We start from the raw sequence: 19377 nt of genomic DNA on the forward strand, positions 1-19377 counted from the left end.
CTTCTCTCTAAAAAGGAGAGATGCTGAAAGACAGATTAAATGAAAAGGCAAATACACAGCCTGAAATGAGCTGCTCTGGTCCGCACAGCACTGGCACACCATGGGTCTGCTCTGGCCGGGGTGTATTGGCCCAGCCAGTGAGAGAGGGATGGTGCTGCCAGCCCCGGTATCAGTGGGCTACAAGCTGGCCTGGCCGGCGGTGGCTCCCCTACAGCTGCACCTTTGTTCTCCAGGGGAGGAGACCGATGACATCATCAAATATTTTGTTTTGTCAAAAGCAAAGTGCCTCGCTCAGCCCCGACTTACTCCCTCCTGCCCTCCCCAATCCCATTCTCAGTGCCAGCCAGGCACAGTCCAGCTCTCCCAGCCACAGTCCAGGCCATAGCCTGCCCCAGGGCCTGACTTGCCCCAGGACTTTCTTCCATGAGGATCCCTCCATCTTGGGGGCAGCAGGAGTGCTTCTTGCCCCCCTTCCCTGCCATGCAAGAAATAGGTTGGGACCTGCACCACTGAACTGTGACTGAGCCCTGGGCACGCAGCCCAGGCTGGTCACTTCTGCTCCCCCCAGGCTCAGTGTCCCTGCTAGGACAGGTCATGGCACTGCCCGGGCTGGGGAGACTCCAGCAGCCTCCTTCCCTGGGTTGTCCTGCAGAGCAGAACTCTTTGGGCTTGTCTTCACACCTTCCCACCCTGCCTGTCCATTTGCCTTCCCAAATGACTTTGTTGGTGGAAGTGGCTCCAGACTTCCCCACCGCCACTCTGCCTTGTTCTTTTCCACTCATTTCCCGATGAGAAAAACATTTTGGCACTTAATAAAATAATTTTTTCATGTCCTCATCTTGTCCCACCCCGCATAGACTGCAGGACAATTCTTGACAAGCCTCATTACAGCAAATTAATATTATAACAGTGAAAGTAGGTGGGCTGAAGAGACACTTTGTGTTTTCCCTGCTGGGGTAGTGGTGGGGTCAGGCTCACCACTTTTGTATCTGTGTCCTTCTCTCCCACAACACCTCCTTGAAGGCAAGAGGAGAAATGGTCACTCCATTTCCAAAAAGGAAAATTTCCTTATTCCACATCAAGCCTCTTCCTGCATCTCCTACATCCCTAGGCTCCACCCTGTAGTTTTTGGCCATCTATCTGTCCTGCCACTGTGTCCTGCCTGTGGGAAGTAAAGTGAAGTGAGAGGGCAGGTTGACTTCGGTGGCATTTCAAACAAGGCAACTTCATGGCCATCTTCCCTAGAGAAAGCAGGGCTCTCAAGGGGTGGTGGCCATTTCAATTAAGTACAACTTGTAGTTTTAATACCATTACATTGTACTGCTGCTCAGTGTGATGACATTGGAGAGCCTTCAGCACCTGCCCACTCGCCTTGAGAGGAGCAGCTATTTCTTTGTATGGATTTATCAACACATCTGTGGGGCTGGGGAAGAGGAGAGGAATGGGCAATCCATAGCACTTGCTTTAGTCAGGTAACTTGGGTGAGATTGGGAGTGGTTTAAGTTGGGAGTCTAAACCCTTGTGGAACAATGCAGTGAGGTAGATGCCTCCAAGGCAATGACAAATATTTCTCTCAGGCCTCTCTTGGATTTTGTCTGCTCATCTGAGCATGGCTTTATCACCAAGAACAGCCAGAGCACCCATCTCCCCTCCAAACTCGCCTGGGTTTCTGCTGTTGGCTTTCCCTGGACTCTCAGCTCCCATAGTTGAGCCTGCGAGGTCTTGGCTACTGGTAACCTCCATCCTCTCCCAGGACACAGGTCCCCCATGAGGGATGTAGGACACCAGGCTGTTGGCAGTGCCCCATCAGTGCGTCAGACCTACCTTGCCATGAAGCTTTGCCCACCGAGCAAAGAACATGTGCTTGCAGAGCCGTGAGGGACTGCCGCAGGTCCTCTTCCCTGTTGTGGCGTTGATAACCTCCAGGTCGGTGTTCCCCACAATCCAATTCACACTGAAGCTGGGAGATTTTCCGGGCTGCCGAGCATCAGCGTGGCTAACCCCTGGCAGGAGAGAAGGACACCAGTAATATCAAACCAGTGCTCAAAACCCTCAGAGGCTGCTAACATGTGGTGGGTTGTTTTGGCACAAGACATCCTTGAGCAAACACGCCGGCACTGTGCACTGCATGTGCTGTTGTCACCATCGGTTAAATGTTACCAGCCCGAGTACCTTAGAGAGACATAATTTAGCAATTCCTATAGATCTGCTTCCACCGTGGAGGCAAACTTTTCATTAGTCTACGGAAAGCCATTAGATTGTAGCGTGTGGTATTGACAGCACTGTGATGGTTGCTGAGTAAAATCTTTCAGAAGGGCTTTAATGGGATAACGGGATTTTAAAAGGAACTAAGCAGCAAAATGCTTTTGCCATGTGTTCCTCCAGGTGAGCTCTCCGTGGTCCAGTGTATTTATCTGGTATTTATCTGGGGCCTTTGCTGTGATGGGAACTCTGGATTATAGGGGGTGGAAATGGGGTATAAGAAAATACAAAACATACATTTCACCTTCACAGAAAGTTTATTAGATCCAAGTTAATAATGATCTTGTAGACACCACAGACCTACACAGAAAACTCTTGCTCCCCACCTCATGTCTGCCTGCAAGAGTCCTACCCTGTATTGGTGCAGCAATCCCTTCGAGAGCTAGTTAGTGTCCTAATGGCAATATTTTGGATACCTTTAAGTGGAAAGAATCTTATTTAATTCTAGACAGCTACAATGATGATGTTTTTGGTCACCTGGGGTGACTGGATGACCTTTGTGTCATTCACACGGCCAGTTTTGGAGATCTCAATCACATACTGGAGTCCGCTGCCCACATGGGTGAGATCTCGCATGGCGCTAAATGCAGATCAAGGCTGCAAGGTCAGGTGTGAGTATACACATGAGAGAGGGTTATTTTTAATCAGGTAAATTCCTGCCTATGACTACTGTCACTTTCTCATTTCTTGTATCCAAAACCAGGGAAGGATTAGTCTTTGTAAGGAAATACGAGGTTCTTTATAGAAAGCGGTTGGTTTATTTTCCAGAACAGGATAAATGCAACCAAGTGAGCTCTGCCTTTCCCTGCTCATTAGTGCTTTTGGGAGCAAACAATCAGCACTGGAAGCTTCCAAGGCTGGAAAAGACAGAGTGACCTGAAGCAGTTTGAATATTTTGGAAAACGAGGGCATTGGATGATGTGTCTGGATCCAGCTGTTGAGTCCCTCTCTACTAATTTGCCCTGTGGGCCACTAGCCTGCAAGCCTGGCATGGTTGCCCCGGCACAGGCCAGTGCCAGGGCTGGATCTCCGCTTCTGAACAGCAGCTCCCACTGGAGCCCCTGCCTGCAGCAGCTCCAGCAACAGCTCATGGTTTGCACAGATTGATGGGGACCTGTTTTCATCGCTCCTGGGTGGACAGCAACAGAGAAAGGTCCTTTGCATTTTCTGCTGGAGGGTTTCAAAGAACTTTTGTGGCAAGGGAGAGGTACTGATACGGATTGTTCAGAGAGGAGGAGATTAAAGAAGAGAGATCAAAGCCCGTCCTTTCCAAAGTGCCCCTTCTTGTATACCGTAAACATCTGCTGATCTCAGGAGGAATGGGAGGAGATGGTGGGAGCTGGTGGGAACCTGGCATCCATCGCTGCATTTAAACATGCTGAGTTTGGTAAGCCCCTGAATGAAACGAGGGAGAGGTGGAGAGCTCTGCAGGGTCAGCTGTGGCAGAGGTGCTGCCTCTGCAGGCAGCTCCTGCCTCCTGCCTGGGTCCTCTCAGCATCATGGAAAGCAATGTTGGTGAGGGACATGCTCCGTCTCTGTTCCTTCCAGTGTGGTCTTCTCTGCCCTAGGAGGGAGGGAGGGAGTCGCAAGAGCCAGATGCGACTAGCACACACGTAGAGAAAAAAGTGACCACGGAAGGGAAAAAAATTATATGGCACAACCACTTTGTTTTGGTGGCAAAGCTGGAATTGCCGAAATCATCTCAGCCACTGGGACTGAACTTGTTACTGTGTGTAGACGAGACTTACAGCTAAGTCATAACCTCACCCAGGATTTGTAAACATATTCATGTCATATTAATACCTCTCTCAATCTCCCCCTGAGATAACAGATCAGTCTGCATCTGAAACTCCAGTTCACCTAGGCAACAGGATAGAAACTGAGAGCTTGAAAATCAGATAGTGCTCTGGTGCTATCCAAATGCTTCTATACAGAACAAGAAGCAAACAGATCGAACTTGGCTGTTTGACACTTTGCACCAGTCTCTGTCAAGATAGCACCCAAAAGCTTAGAGAATTGAGTGCGAAAAGCCGTGATAGCAAACACCCTGCTGTGCAAAGTTGCCACAGGCCACTATATAAGTAAAAATGCTGTGAAAACACTGACTGGAGGAAAAGAAGGGAAGGCTGCACGGAGGACAGAGCAGGCTGTGGGTGCCCATCAGATGGGGGCTGTACACCCCCGCCCAGCCTGGGACCTCCCTCTGCTCTTGGTGGACTACTGTGAGAGCCGGGAGGTTGCCCCAGTGCCTGGGAAAGCCTCCGTGCTAGTTTGGCTTTCATGCTTTCTCTTCCCAGCTATCACTTATAAGTACACGTACTCAGGTAAGTAGAAGATATTTTCACATCATTTTCCGAATGCAAGAGAAGAAGCTTTAAAGAAAAAGACCATGAGACTCACGACAGACACAAATATAGAGCCTAGATATATTCTCTGATTGTTGTTTTTGATCCTTTTGAAACACTTTTTTCATGTTTTTCTTTTGACAAATAATTGTTCTGATTTTATTTGAAAGGTAACACCCAAATAATCTAGATCATTTTCTCTTCTTTATGTAAAACACACTCCTTAAAACCAACACAACAGAGTACAATAGGACACTGTAGAAACTGGAAGGAAAAGAGAAGCCTTTGTACAAATAATATGAACTTCAGTATTGTGGGATATGAACTGAAACCTGTCCTCATTCTCCTCTCTCCCTCAGCAAAGCCTCATGCCTCTTCAGGATAGCCTTTAGAATGGCCTCAATCTTAAGAGAAAAGGTAATAAAAATGACACAGGGCTTTTCTTTCATCTAAAAAATACACCCAAGAGTAATTCCAGTGAATGAGTGGATTTCCATTTTGCTGAGACTGGTGTGAGTGGAAAACCTCACTGATTAGTTTTCTGTGGGGCCAAGGAGTTATCTCAGGATCTCTCATGCCACCCTGTGACTGTCCTCTCCATTGAAATGTTTGTGCCGCTATGATCCGGTGACGAAATTGACATCCTTACAATTGAAGGACTCCTGCAATTTGAAATCCCTGGCTGCTCTGATCCCGGAGAGGCGCATGGGAGGCTGAGTGGCCTGGCTGAGGTAGCTGAAGTTTGGTCTCTAATGCATTCGGTTTGGCTTTTGCTAGGTGCCCATCTCCTTAGTCACTGGATATGATGTCAGCACAGTTTTCAAGGTAAAAGAAATGCAGCACAAGCCTCAGCAATGTAAGTTTTAAGCAGTATCGGCTCCCTGGGATTTGTGAGGGAGGGAAGATTACAAATAATGGCTTTAGAGACAAAAACAATGTAGAGAGAGACAGACAGATTCCTCCCACTGCTTCTCCTGGGCTGAAGAAAACCCACAAACGCAACCAAAAACAAAGCAAAAGCTTTTCCAAACAGAAGTCTCAGGGAAGGAGTAAGCCAGCCATGAAACATGCAGATATTTAAGTGACACAAGGGCCCTTCTGATGCTTTTCTAACTCCCTGGAAATCTCTGGCAATGACTCTTGCACAGAAATATACACATGGGCCAAGTATGAGCCATTACTTTTACTCCGCAAGGCCAACCCAGCATAGCTGTTCCGTGCTTAAATCTCTTATTGAATCACTTACTGTGTTTTCCGTCCTTCAGCAGTTCAAGTGTGCTTCCCTGTACATTCTGCAGACACAGTGAAAATGGGTGTGGTTGTGACCTTGATGTACGGGCGGAATTGTAATGAGTTAGGGCTGGCACAGGGTGACATCAACTTCCCAGTGGGAAACACAGGGGCTTCTGGTAGATGGGTGTGTTGCCGAAATAACAGCCAGGTTTGGGAAATGGGGAGATTTTTCCTGACCAGTTGTGAGTCCTTTCCTCCCTCCTGTGATGTGGCCTGGTAAGGAAGACAGTCATGACCATGCTGGACCAGGGCAGGAGGGACAGGATGGGGCATGAGGTGCAGCAGAAGCGTGGAACACAGCTTCCTGCATACTTGCATTGCACGGTCTTTGGCTAGCTGCACTGAAGAGTTCAAAAATGGAGATAAGCTGTTCAAAAAAGGACAAGCCTTCTGACCTACTCACCTCATAACACGTACATGCACATTACACTTACCAGATGTACTAAACCACAGAGAACCTGAGAATTTCCCCAGTGGCTAAACTATCACTTCGGCCTCAGCCAAGCTAATTTTGTCAAAAGGACACACACACATACACACACACACACTCACGAGAGAGAACATGAAATAGATAAGTGATAAAATAGCACTCTCCTGACTGAGGAACCTAGAGGACTTTGAAAAGTGACCATGTACTCTACTAAAGCATCCTGACCTTCCAGCTCTGCAACCCTGACACCATATTCGTGTCTCAGGGAATCCTCCTGAAGAACAATTATCAGAGTCTAAGAGTAAAATAAGGGTCTAATCCTGTGCAGAACTGGTGGCCCTGAGCACTCACATGCCTCATGAGGATGTGAAGACATTCAAGACTGTGGGATTTTGCAGGGATGAGGCCAGGCAGCTGCTGCCTGGCTGGGGGTTAAGGAAGTGGGAGTCAGGGGGATGGAGAAGAAAGGACCTGAGACCTGAGGTAGGGACAGGGGCCGGGAAGGAGAAGTGGTGGCAGTGAGAGTAGCCCAAAAGATAGCTGGAAACCACAGAGATCCTCACATGACAGGCAGCAGCCTTGTAGGCAGCAGCAATGCCTCCCTGCGGGCTGCTGAGCAGGCAGGGTCTCCTGCATGAACAAGCAGCCCTTTTCTCACGGCCATCTGCTCCAAACACGACGGCTAGCAAGTGGTGGAGGAGCAGGGGCTCTAAGGGGCAGTGGTGGAGGGGCTGCACGCACGGTGCCAGAGGTGCAAGGGCTGGTTCTCCTGACTCTGCACATTCATGTGTTTGCTGGGTGAGGGAGACCGGGACAGGAGAGAGTTAAACCTAAAATTTACTGAAGACTTCCTCCCTGGTTTTTAGAAACCTTTTACTTAGTCATACACTTTTTTCCACTTTGAGCATTCTTTGTACAATGGTTGTTTTCCTCGTCAGCGTATATCCACTACTGATCCTTTTTGTGGTCACTGCATATGAAAAAGGAACTGGATTTAAATGGATCTGTTTCTTCACTCTACAAATTCATACTCTGCAGGAAAAAAAGAAGGCATGGGCTAATGGTTTACTTACAAACAAGTAAACTTTCCTGTTGGTGACTGGCACAATTAGTGATGGGAGAGGGGATCATTTGTCTTGCAGGCAGGTGTTCGCTTACCACTGAGAAGCAGCTGATTGCGTCGGTATGAAGCTGGCAGCTGACCAATGTCTTCTATTCTATGGCTCATTACCCGGGAAAGGTGACCAGTGTGATAGAGGCTTCCCACAATGATGCTGTGCAAGTACATGGGTTCGATGAAGGAGCTGAGGAGAGCACCTTGGAGCCCAAGGATGTTCCATCTGGAAAAGAAAATCAGGAGCAATAAAACACACGGGTGGAGGAAGGGCCACAAGAGAGCTGCTCTGGGAAAACCAGCAAAGGCCGTTCCTGTCCCTGTCCTGTGATGCATGAAGCACTGTACTGTTGGGTTATATGCCCGTGGACCGATTCCCCCTCTACAATGGTTTTAGATTACTGTGATGCAACTGGCTTAAGGGACATATTTCTGTCTTGTGTTATTGCAAACAAAGGCCTCTTGTTGAGAGCTATTCTTTATAAAAGCATTTTGTGTTTGATGAATGTTCATTTAGCATGTCTTTAGCAGAATTTCAATTTTTTTTTCTGCTTCTATGTCACACTTGTAAAGGTAGAGCTAAAATGAGAGCTTTTGTTATTCAACTTTTATTTACCATTTGTCATACATTAGTACCAACCCCTAGTCATACAGCCAAGATAACATGACTTAGGTGGCCAAACTTCCCACAGAATTGTTGTGAATAATTTTCAAAAGCCTCACAGGGTGACATTTCCTTGCACAAATGATCGTGTAGATATGAAGACATCCATAAGAATTAAATCCTATTCCTGAAGAGAAAAAAAAGAGTTACACTTTTAGGCAATTTATTTGTAACCAATAGTTTGACCTGCTCTGAAGTGTTCCGAGTGATGGATATGTCTCACCCTGTTGCTGTTTTAAAGGTGCAACAGAGTGATGGTGGAAACCTTGGGGCCTTCAATCTGTTAATGACTGTGAGCTCCATACTACTGCTGTTGGATTAGTTGGCAGAACGGCTCTGCTTTTTAATAGCATACTAATTTTTACATCAAGCAAGGCACAAATATGACAGGATGCTTGCTCTGAAATCTTTAGGGAACAGGTAATTGGTTAAAAAGTGGAAAAATTCAAAAGGGGAAAGAAGTCATGATGCAGTTATCTTCTTGGCAAACCTATTTCCCTCAGCCCATCTAACAAGAAGTTCTTCCCCACCACACAAACACTGACATGCTCTCTTACACTTGGGTAATATTTTTATGTTGAGTCAAATGCTGTCAATCTTTTTGAATAGTTTTGAGTTCAGGAGTTCAAACTGAAAATGCTTCAGAAAATGTAGTTTTGGAGAGCGTATTTTGGCTCATTAAAAACCAAAACACCGGCAACATTTGGAACTCTGTAGCTGACTGAAGGAAAGGGTAAGAGGTGCCTGCTATTTAAGGCCACATCCAGTGGCTGCCATGCTAAATAATGTGTTTAAAGCACAATCTCCATCAGCAGCAAGCATTATGTAGCTAATTTCTTACATCATTGTTCTTTTCATTAATTAACATTTCTCAACCGTTAGTGCAATTATTGCAGTGCCTCCGTGCTGTATGTCTCTTTTCATGATTAATAAGGAGTCATTATATTTCCCTTTCCTGAAGCAGTCAATTAACACGGAATACTTTCCATTAATTACTGAATGTTTAAAACCAGCATGCTGTACCTGGAGAGCAATCTGCTCTAGGAACCTGTGACACCAATTGCTTTAAAAGTTCTCTTTAAATTTTATTCCAAAAACACAAGCAATTTAGCTGGCTATATTAATTTGCCTCCGAAGCAGGGCTGTGAATGAGAAACATCTTTTAATCTCATGCAAGAAAAGGCAGCCATCTGGCTGCTGAGGATTTCAGAGTCAGACTCTCCCCGTCTCCCTCTGTAAATGCAGGTCATTAAAGTAATGTGTTCATCTACATAAAACTCAAATGGAATATAAAAGGTAATATTTATATACAAACAATTTAGTCCCACAATTTAAACAGTCATTGGTTTTATGAAACATTTACTTTAGTCGATCAGATTTGCATAACTTCATTTAGGGGAAAAAAGAGTGTGGTCATTCCTGCAAATAACATCACTTTTAAAGGCAAGAACTAGCTGCCTCTTTGAGTAAATATCTCATCATGATGCAAAATTAATAATGCAAGCTTAAGAAATAGAGTTGAGTTCAGCTAACAGAACTATGCCTCCGACCAGCTTCTAAGGCGAGTAAAAAAATTAGACAGTGATATCTTTGTCCAGATGGAAACTTGTAAGATATCAGTGTTGTTTTCAACATTTGACATTTCCTTAAAAAAACCCACTTGCATATTTGATTGAAGGAGAGAAAAAAGCAGCTAAACAGAAAAACAACATATGTTCAACAATATTGGAATTTTAGCAATATGCACATCATAAGAAATCATCTGAGCTTTATTTACCAAAATAGGGGATTCTGTTCAGATCATAAATTACAAGGTATTAATGATTATTTAATTTAAATTCTTTGCAAGGAACCTGCCTTTTCTTTAGAGATATTTCTCTGCCTAATTTTGAACATGTTCATCCTGGTGTAAAAAGGGATTCAGATGTCAATGGAATTACATTATTGAAAATCATAGTAAACACATGATCAGGTCATCCCCTTTGTATTAAAACCATCTCATAAACATTAATTAATTCTCACAATGCTGCTGTGAGGCAAATCCCCATTTTTATACACCCCGGGGAATCAAGGCGGAAAGGCAGTATGATCTGCTGAAGAATGCTGCATTATTTGGAGGCACAGCTAGAGTCCAGTGCTTCTGGATGCAATAGTTGTTCCTCAAGACAACCCTGTTTCCCCATCCCAAAAGAAGTCCCAGGCAGGTGCGGGGGCAATGAAACTTGTGTATCAGCCACGGTGGGTTTTGACTTCAAGGTATAAGCAGCTACAAGACAGGCTGGAAGAGGGGTCAGGCCAAAGAAACAAAGGACATACAGGTTGTGAGAGCAAGCTGTCTCTGATGAGTAGAAAGTGGTGTAAAAAGAGACTCAAGCCAGAACCAGGTGGCATTCTACGGCAGACAGGACAGAGAAATCAGAAAAGGTGCCGACACCGAGGTGGTAATATTCTGTGGGGACTGCTTGGTGAGTCTCCTTGAGCAATGCTGAGGCTGGTGTCCACTGTGGTGGTGGTGGAGAAACGGGATGAGGCTGGTGGCACTGGCACCTGTACACTGGCCACTTCGCAGTTCAACACACCACTGTTTTAGCAGCATCCATTCAGAGAAAAGGGATGAAAAAACAGAGAAGGAGCTTTGCTTTCAAGTCTAGCCCAAGTTTGGCAAAGTGTTTTGCCACTTGGTTCTTTCTGGAAAGCAGCCCAAAGCATGTACATGAGTCCCACAAAGTCAGCGCAAGTCCTAGGAAGAGGGGTCTTGAGCTGAGCTGGCCAAAATGAGACTCTTACACTGCTGGTCTTGTCCTTCAGAGCACAGTAAAAGCACATTAATGATGGGTGAAATTTTCATCTACTCATTCTGCTTCTGCTCTGTTGATAAAAAGACCTACCTTGGAGGGCAGCCAGTTCAGTATTTTGCATATACAATAGATTTAACTGACAAATATTTGGGGAAAGGTCTTTTATCCTGTGTATTGCTCATCTCTTGACCAACACGCATGGCTAATGTACTGCCTCGTTCCTTTGATATCTGAACATCTATGGGATTATTTCAAGGGAAACTATCGATAAGGGTGTTCATTCTTGAAGGAGCTATTTCTCTGTAGCCTAATTTAGGTCCATGAAAGTAGCTGTGTTCCCATCTGTAACAAAGTGCTCTCTTCAAATGTAGCTTTTCAAAATAAAATTATTATTCAGAGCAATGCAGTGTTACATTTCGGGTCCTCAATACATCAAAGTGACTTTTCTCGCTATGAGGAAATATGCTGGATCATTCTGAATTTTCCTAATTGTGCAAGATTTTAAGGGCTGTTTTCAAGGGCATGCATCTCTCTAATAACTTCTATGCTGTGCGCTCCGCAATAACCCTTCCAATAAAGTGAAAATCAACCCACTGCTCCCTTAGTCACAGATCTTATTTAAAAAACCCCAAATCTTCAGCAAGCAGGGTCAATAAAACCAAATGTCTTCCATTTCCACTTAAATATGGGAGATTTGGGTGCTTTAAATGGAAGGAAAGTATACCCTTCCTTTTGTTCAAACAGCAGATATTACTGCACTGTTTACAAAGACAAAATCCTGCATTGGGTTTTCAATATAGATAATCCTTGAATAAATATATTTTTGCCTGTTTGTCAATCACGGAAATGCCAGCGATGAGCTGGGAGGCATCTCAGAGCAGGCAGTTTTCCTTTAATTAGAGGCTGTTCTCCCCCAACCCTGGACGCCCCGCTGAGCCCCCACATGCTCAGATGCTCCCAGCAGCCCGGGACCACTGGTGAGGTGCGTGGAGAAATGTGTCCCCAAGTCATAACCGCATGGCAGCCTCCATGCCTACAAGCTGTAGCATCGTCTCACCACGCAAGTTGGCTGCAGCTCCTCCCAGGATCAACCGAAATATGGATGATGCAAACATTAAGGAAGGGGCCTGGGGCAAACTCATGGGGGTGCAAAGGGCTGCAGCTTCACACGGGTCCTCACGTGGCTCCTCACCCATCGCTGAGACGTGGTGTGACACCTGGGGCCCCTTTGCTTAGTATCTCCAGCATCGGTTTGTGTACAGCGTTACTCGAAGGCAAATGCTGACACGCTCCTGCCCTCAAACCCTTTCGAAACTGAGATGTGAAGAAATTGGCATGATGCTTCAAAACATCTCAGGGAGCTGTGTCCACCTGCTGTTGAAGCTTGGTGAGACTGAAGTGTCTCCTTGGGATCTCTGGAAACCTCGCCCATTAAAAAGCACTGCTGATGAATTTCAAAGCTTATTTTGTTAAGGCTTTTTATAAAAGACACTGTTTTTTTGGTCATTATTAAGCGCTTTAAGTCTTACCCGCTTGGTGTTGTTAACCTCCTGTATCATGGTTTCTATTACCAATATTTCCAGCTATGCTTCACACAATATAAATTGTTATTCATGGTGGTCTGTGCTCAGCAGAACACCTGTGGAGTTCCTATTTATATGACCGTTTAGCTATTATTGGTTTGGAAACTGGAACTAGTGCATTAGTTTTTGATCTGTATTTTAACAGTAGGTGGTTTATATATGTTTTCTGGAACATAACTTGTGGTGAAAGATTGAAATTGAAATCTCAGTCACACAGAAAGGGGTTAAGAGAGAGAATTACAAATCATGTGCACAAATCATCTCTAATTGAAGATCTGGCTGTGTTAATTGATTTTCATTTACATTAGCATGCAGCCTTTGAAGTAGCTTTTCTTAAGAGTTACCTTGTCAGGCTCAGTCGTCTGTTAACAGTGGCTCTGGTGGACAGGCTAACACCAAAATAGATCTAAGAATGCCATTTTCTAACACTGACTTTTAGTCTTGCATTTTTACATGCTACATTTAAATACAGCTTAATATGCTCAAATCATCTTGTAAAATGCTACCTCAGACTCCCACTGCTAAATCCTGAAACAGTGCCTTAAAACTACATTACCTTGCAAGACTCTGAACATATTCTCAATAAAAACTCCTTCCTCTTCTCTAGCTCGTGGGCCCAAATAATCCACAAACCTTAGCCATGGGACAAGAATAGAGTGGCAATGCTGTAATGCAAAGTTTGGAGGTCCTTTGTTACCGTTTGTGTCATTTTACAGGTGAGATATAATTTAGAAGTTCAAGGTCTTATTTAACCTCTGGGCTTAATGTCACTGTTTTTGTGAAGTATGAGGAAGCAGAGGCAAGAAAATACTTTTAAAGGTGACCTTTTGAGAAGTGGTAGCAAGAAAACACTTTTAAGGCCAGAGCTTACAAAATAAACACTGAATTCTGGCTTTTATTTGATGTGCAAAGACAGTGTTTGTGAGGAGCGTTCCCTCCGAATCCTGCACCTTGCAAAGTACATTCCCCAAGCCTGCACCCTGCAAGAGCAGCTGCAGATGACCCACTTCTGAAAGAGGACAAGTGCCATGGCTCATGCGTTTACAAGCGTGTCTATATATTATTCGTGTGTGTAGGTGCAAGTTTGATGCACAGAAAGCTGGCATCTCTCCAAAGTAAACAGCTCGGTACATGCTCTGCCCTGGCCACAGCATGAGGTCTCCGGTCCCCTTGCTAAGGTCTATCAAGGAAGAGGGTCTTGGGGAAGTGCAGTGCACTGCAGAACTCAGTCTCTAATGGTGCATCCAGATAAGAAATAATTTTTTAAATAAATCTTAGTGTTGAGTGGTTGGACCAAGATCCTCACAATAATTTGCATGCTCAAGGTAGCAGAGGTGATGTGGTGACATAGGACCTGGGAATGCCTGTTTATGCTATGGGTCTGCTGCGTTGTGGAGCGCTGTGGTGGCCTCCTCCTCATGCTCCCAGCACTATTGCACTCCTCTACCAAACCACAGGCAATGGCAACCATTAAACTCTTCTGTGCAGGTATTTGGGGGAAAATATCCTGCTATTTTGGATTTTGGACACTGGGAGAAAGAATTCCTCCAGTTTCTCTTCATGGAAGAAGAAGGGACCCAGGTGCTGGTGATGAGATGAATAAGTGATGCTCTCAGAGCACAGAACAGGAAACTATACAGAAGGGAGGTATATGTTGTCAAATCGGGGGCATGGTGGTTCTAGGGGACAAGCCATGGTGGAAGGAGACTGGCCTGAAGCTGTTCTCATGAATCAGAGGACAAAGCGTACGGAAGGGAAGGCAGTTTCTGTACTCTGTGGCAGACTCTGAATTTCCCCTACAAGTCTCTCCAGAGGGGTGATGGACTTGAGTACAAGATGTGCATCGTTCTTTCATATTTTGTCCAGTCTTTCAGATTTCCTCTGCTGTAGGAATAAGAAGTAGAGACATTTGGAAACTCTTCTTTTATATACGCTTGCATTTCATTGTGTGAACTATCACCTGCAAATCTGGCATACACGTACACACTTTGTGTGCTGTGGGAAGCCAGCAGTGCTGTGCAGGGCAGAGGAGAGGCTCAGCACTGGGTTGGCTTTGCGCGGCAGAGACCATGTCACTGAAGGGGACACAGAAAGCCAGTGTCCCCAGGGCGCCAGAGGGGTGCTGCAAATCCCACCCCTGCAGCTGGTAGGAACATGAGCACCTCTCAGTGCTCACTGGTCTGAACATTTCTGAGCGTCCAAGACAGAATTTAGTGCTTAACTTTCCTAATGTTTAGTTATTGCATTTAGATCCTCAAAGAGGAGCTGAACTCTAGAGATATCCTTGTTTTTTATGTAATTGTGTGTGTGTGTGCGTGCATGCCTGTGTGTGTATGCATGCCTCTGTGCGTATGTGTGTATATATGTCGATTTTCCTTCAAACATTCATCTGCTCCTGAACAGCAACTGCAGAGACTTCCACCACCAGCAGCATTAACCTTGCACCGACCTTCTAATAGGCAAAGGATGTTCCTGCATCCAGACTTAGAGTGAGATAGGGAGATGAAAAGAGGTTTAATTTGGCCCATTGTATGAATGGGTTTGCTGTCACAAAAAGCCTAAATTCTCTTAGGCCTGTGATGTCTCTGTTGACATAAAGATCTTAATACATGTTATGATTAGCATCAAGAAAATGTTAAATGACACATTTTTCCCCCCCCAAACAGCTGATAATTTTCAAAATTATTTTTGCTTATGATATTGCTGCTTTTTCACAAGTGTACATAGTGTACATTACAGAGGAAAATGAAGGTCAAAATCTTACATGTTAGTGTAATTAATGAACTATGGGTCTAGAGAACATGGTTCAATCCCAAAATCTATGGCACTGAGAGGCTGAACTCCCTTCAGCTGCACTGTGAGACTCACAGAAGCTGGGTGTGTAAAAGCCAACGCTTTCTTAGGGTGGGTTATTTGGGGAGTCACAGAGCCCAAACTTTAAATTTGCACATATAAATGCATAAGTTTTTAAAGCCAGAAGGAACCACCAAGACCTAGCCTGACCTCCTTTATAATGCAGTCACAGAATTTCACCTCGTAATTCCCTGCCTGAGCCAAATAACATGAGTATTCATGCCAGAAGTGTTTGTACTTTAATTCAGTAAGGGAATAGGTATGATACCAGGCTGCTTATCCTGCAATCTCAACACAGCCACAGAGCCCAAATAATGCATACCAAGCATCAAATTCTCTCAAACTTGTGATGATAGTAATAAAAAATGCTAAATGCCTTTGAATAACAAATAAATCTGATTAAACCACTCTCTGCTTATGGCTATCCTGTGAGCAAGACAGAACATAAATCGTTAGATGCATGATTTATAGAATATTATTCACTTTTCTGAGTAACTCTCTCCGTTCTCGGTCTTTGATATTCTGATAGCAATGTCCTTTGCAAATAATGCAAAATGATGTATATTTTAGCAGCTACTAGCCAGATTCTCAAGAGGAAACATTCTCTAATAGCCCAGTGCTCCTGAGGGGCTTTTACAAGCAATAAAATCCAAAGCATACAAGCCAGATTTTTGTCAAATCTTGTTTATACGAACATGAATTTCAGCTTCGGAGATCTTTTTTTTCTCATTGTGAGACAAGTCTGGATGATGCGCAGAGTCCTCCATCCTGCAGACATTTGAAGAGTCAACTGTCTACATGGTACAGCAAATATTTGGAGTCTGAAGTGTGGCACAGATATCACCTCCTGATCTCTTCAGTGGGGGCAGGAGCAGGGAAAGGGCCCTCACACAGCAGTCTCCTCATCCACCGAACTCCTTTCCTGCCTGTACTTTCTATGGCCAGAGGCAAAGAAGGCAGAAATCAGCCCTGTACGTGGTGAAACAAAGGTCAGGTGAAGAAAACTTTGATTTCTTCCTCTTACAGGTGAGGACAAGAAGGATAAAAGTTGATTGTAGATCATATTTAATGTGGTAAACTGAAATTTGGGAAAAAGTTTATTGCAGATATCCAAACCTCTTCTCACCACTCTGTGCCAAGCTCTACACAAAACTACTAGCAGCCAAAAATCTCTGGCAACATCATCACCAGTGACCAGCCCTGAGGGGACTGATTGTTTTCTGCCACGCAAGAGATATTTTTGTGAACATTTCTTGCGGTGTTGGTGCTTTATGATTCCCAAAGCAGAACTGGAGAGCCCAACTGAAGTTATGACAAAATATGTGTACTTAGGAGCTTAGTGGAAATAAAATTGTGGGACGAGGTCTCACAACATGACTGGGAGAGAGAAAAGAAGGGAGAGGCATGAACTGCAAGTGCAGCTGGGGTTGGGAATGTCTCTAGAAAGCCTTGGGCACCCTCTCCAGAAGCTTTCAGACCCTTTGCCGTAGCAGATGCCACAGTGATGGCCCCAGCACTCTCTGGACTCCATTTGCCTTTCTCAGTTTCCCATGTGAAATGGTATTTGTTTTTACATTCAACTCCATGCTTTCTAATTTACTAACTGAATTTTTCTCCTCAAAATCCCTGTTTGGGCCCCTCTTGTTTGGTTTCTGTCATTTCTAGGTGCTGGAGGTGCCTGCACCAGACCCACAAATAACCTCTTCTATGATCGTTTCCTGTCTGCATCCTTCCCCCTTATTAGGAACAACCATCCCATCTTCCTTGTAACCTTCATTGATTTCTGAATCTCTTTACTCTCTTGATTTTTTCTCTTCATCTCCTTATTCAGCAGTTGTTCTACCCATTTTCCCTGTACCAGAGCTCTTAACCTCACCAAGGAGCCCACTGTGCTTGGAAGCATCCAAACTTTGAAGCATTTGTAGTGCCACAACACTACCACCATTCCTACAAATGCTGCTTTTCCCACCCCTTTTCTCAGCCTCCTTTTTAACTATCCCTTACTGATGACAGCAAACATTTGCTTTTCAAAGCAGGGAATAATGATTGCTGATATTTTTTTTTTTTTTTGTCTTGGAAAATATGATGCCCATTTGAGTTACAGTGCAAACAAATAATAAAATTGCAGTAATTCAAACAATATTGCAATAATAATACCAAAGATGAGAGCGGCAAGATTTTTTTGATCCTGGAAATCTTTGTGGTAGATTATTTTTTTTTCTTCACAGACTTGAATTCTCTTTAGATACGTGGCAACAAGGAAAGGATTCACTGGAAGTGCTTAGCAGATGTGCTTGGAGAAAACCCAACTTCTGAGACTGTGCATTACAGCCAACATCCCCATCAGTAGCAAATGTAATACCATTCGCAAAGCTGATATTTAATTCACTGGCTAATGACATTCAAAACCACAGAGAGTGCAATTATTTCCATTCTCAAACTTACGCTTCTTTTGTTTTTTGAGTCCGTATGAATCTGAATTTGGAAAACCCAACTGCATCTAAAATCAGTACAGGAGATCCACTGAAAACAGTTTGGGTTTTCTGTTATCTCTTTATGAGTAAATGAAAACATTATAGCAGAAGTTGCTCTTTATCCTTCATACAAACACAACAGTTGTGACGATTACACTTAGCAGAGGGCGGATTTTGTGAGTCTTAGTGTTTCCATTTGCTGGTTCAGTCATACATTTTTCTGCCAAAATGGCAGGCGTTGCTAAGCCCACAGACTAATTTAACTTCGGGAGGTCATCCGGTTAAAGCTAAGAGCAGAATTTACGCATTTGCATTGAACAAAAGCTTTATGCTTTTTTGAAAGATCATTGTTATATTGGTCTTTAATAATTGGGCCAAATTCTCTGCTGATGTAATTTAACTGAGTTCTTAGGCATGATATTCCAGCAGAGAATGTGATCATAGCATTTACGTTTTTATAGCTATAATGTAATGTATTTTACATGTAGAGCTGCATCTATAGCTAATGCACATAATATAGATATAATTATGAGCATACGTACACATGCATGTATAGATATATGCTAACAGTATAATAAATATGCATCCCAATGCACACACTTTGTTTTCAGTTTGTGATAGCCATCATTTGCTATTAGTTAATGCCCTAAATTAGAATGGCGAATCTGTTTACATTTTATGTGCCACCATGGAATAATTTTGAAATATGTATTATATGGCAATTATTCTACATAAATATATGTTGTGTTTACAGGACAGAGCTGAAAGCCACAGAGAGGGCTGTGAGATGGAAGTTCTGCAATGACATTCAAAATAGTAGAAATATTCCTAGCAGCTTTTAGGGCACTTAATCCAACAGGGTGCAGATGAGCTAAGTTTATCTGCATGATGTTTGTTTGCAAGTTTTGGAGTAAATGATCCAATAAGAGTAGAGTGGATGTATTTTATTTGCACACTGAAATTCTACTGGCAATATGTTGCAAAGAGGGTTTATATTTTTGTCACACTGTAAAAAGCAACTAACGACCCATGGAGAATTTGGGAAAATGTCCTATTTACATTCTGTCCTATTTATATGGTTTGTTTTTGCATACAAAGAAGGCTTTTGTTTCCACAGGGTTTGTTAGCACCTGCTAGTTATTCGCCACCGGTAGCCATAGTCCTCTGTGGCATCAAGCTTCATTTTCACATGCAAAGAGTTTTCTGACGTATATACATCAGGTGCTACAGTACCTGGCGATTTTGTCTGTACAGGACATGGTGATGAGCTGCTCTCCCAGCAACACGCCGTCCCATGTCTGAGCCGCGTTATGACACCGGACAGGTATGGTTCCTTCTCCAGACTCAATCTTTGTTCGGAGGTGCCCACGGTATTTTCTCACTATGTGCTTGCTGCTGTTCACTGGGCAAAATAAACACAAGGGTGGCAAAAATCAAATGTTTTTAGAAAGAAACTGAAAGGCTGCGTTGATGTCATAGCTTGCATTTGCAGAACCACCTGTGGAGGTCCTTCAAATTGGATTCAAAATTAGATGAGATTGCAGCCCAAGAAAGCAGCACA

The 19377-nt window shown here is 43.9% G+C and overlaps 1 protein-coding gene across 1 annotated transcript in view; it reads right to left on the bottom strand.

Moving 5' to 3' along the window:
* Positions 1–19377, bottom strand: part of ADARB2 (adenosine deaminase, RNA-specific, B2 (non-functional)) — a 116013-nt gene that overhangs the window by 1729 nt on the left and 94907 nt on the right. The window contains exons 6-8 of the mRNA XM_009895085.1: positions 19050–19218; positions 7489–7670; positions 1821–2003 (exon numbers count right to left, since the gene is read on the bottom strand). Of these exons, the coding sequence (XP_009893387.1) occupies positions 1821–2003; positions 7489–7670; positions 19050–19218 (534 nt within the window). The remainder of the gene's footprint in view (positions 1–1820; positions 2004–7488; positions 7671–19049; positions 19219–19377) is intronic.

The sequence above is a fragment of the Charadrius vociferus genome, unplaced genomic scaffold, assembly GCF_000708025.1.
Source record: "Charadrius vociferus isolate BGI_N301 unplaced genomic scaffold, ASM70802v2 scaffold61, whole genome shotgun sequence".
NCBI lineage: Eukaryota > Metazoa > Chordata > Aves > Charadriiformes > Charadriidae > Charadrius > Charadrius vociferus.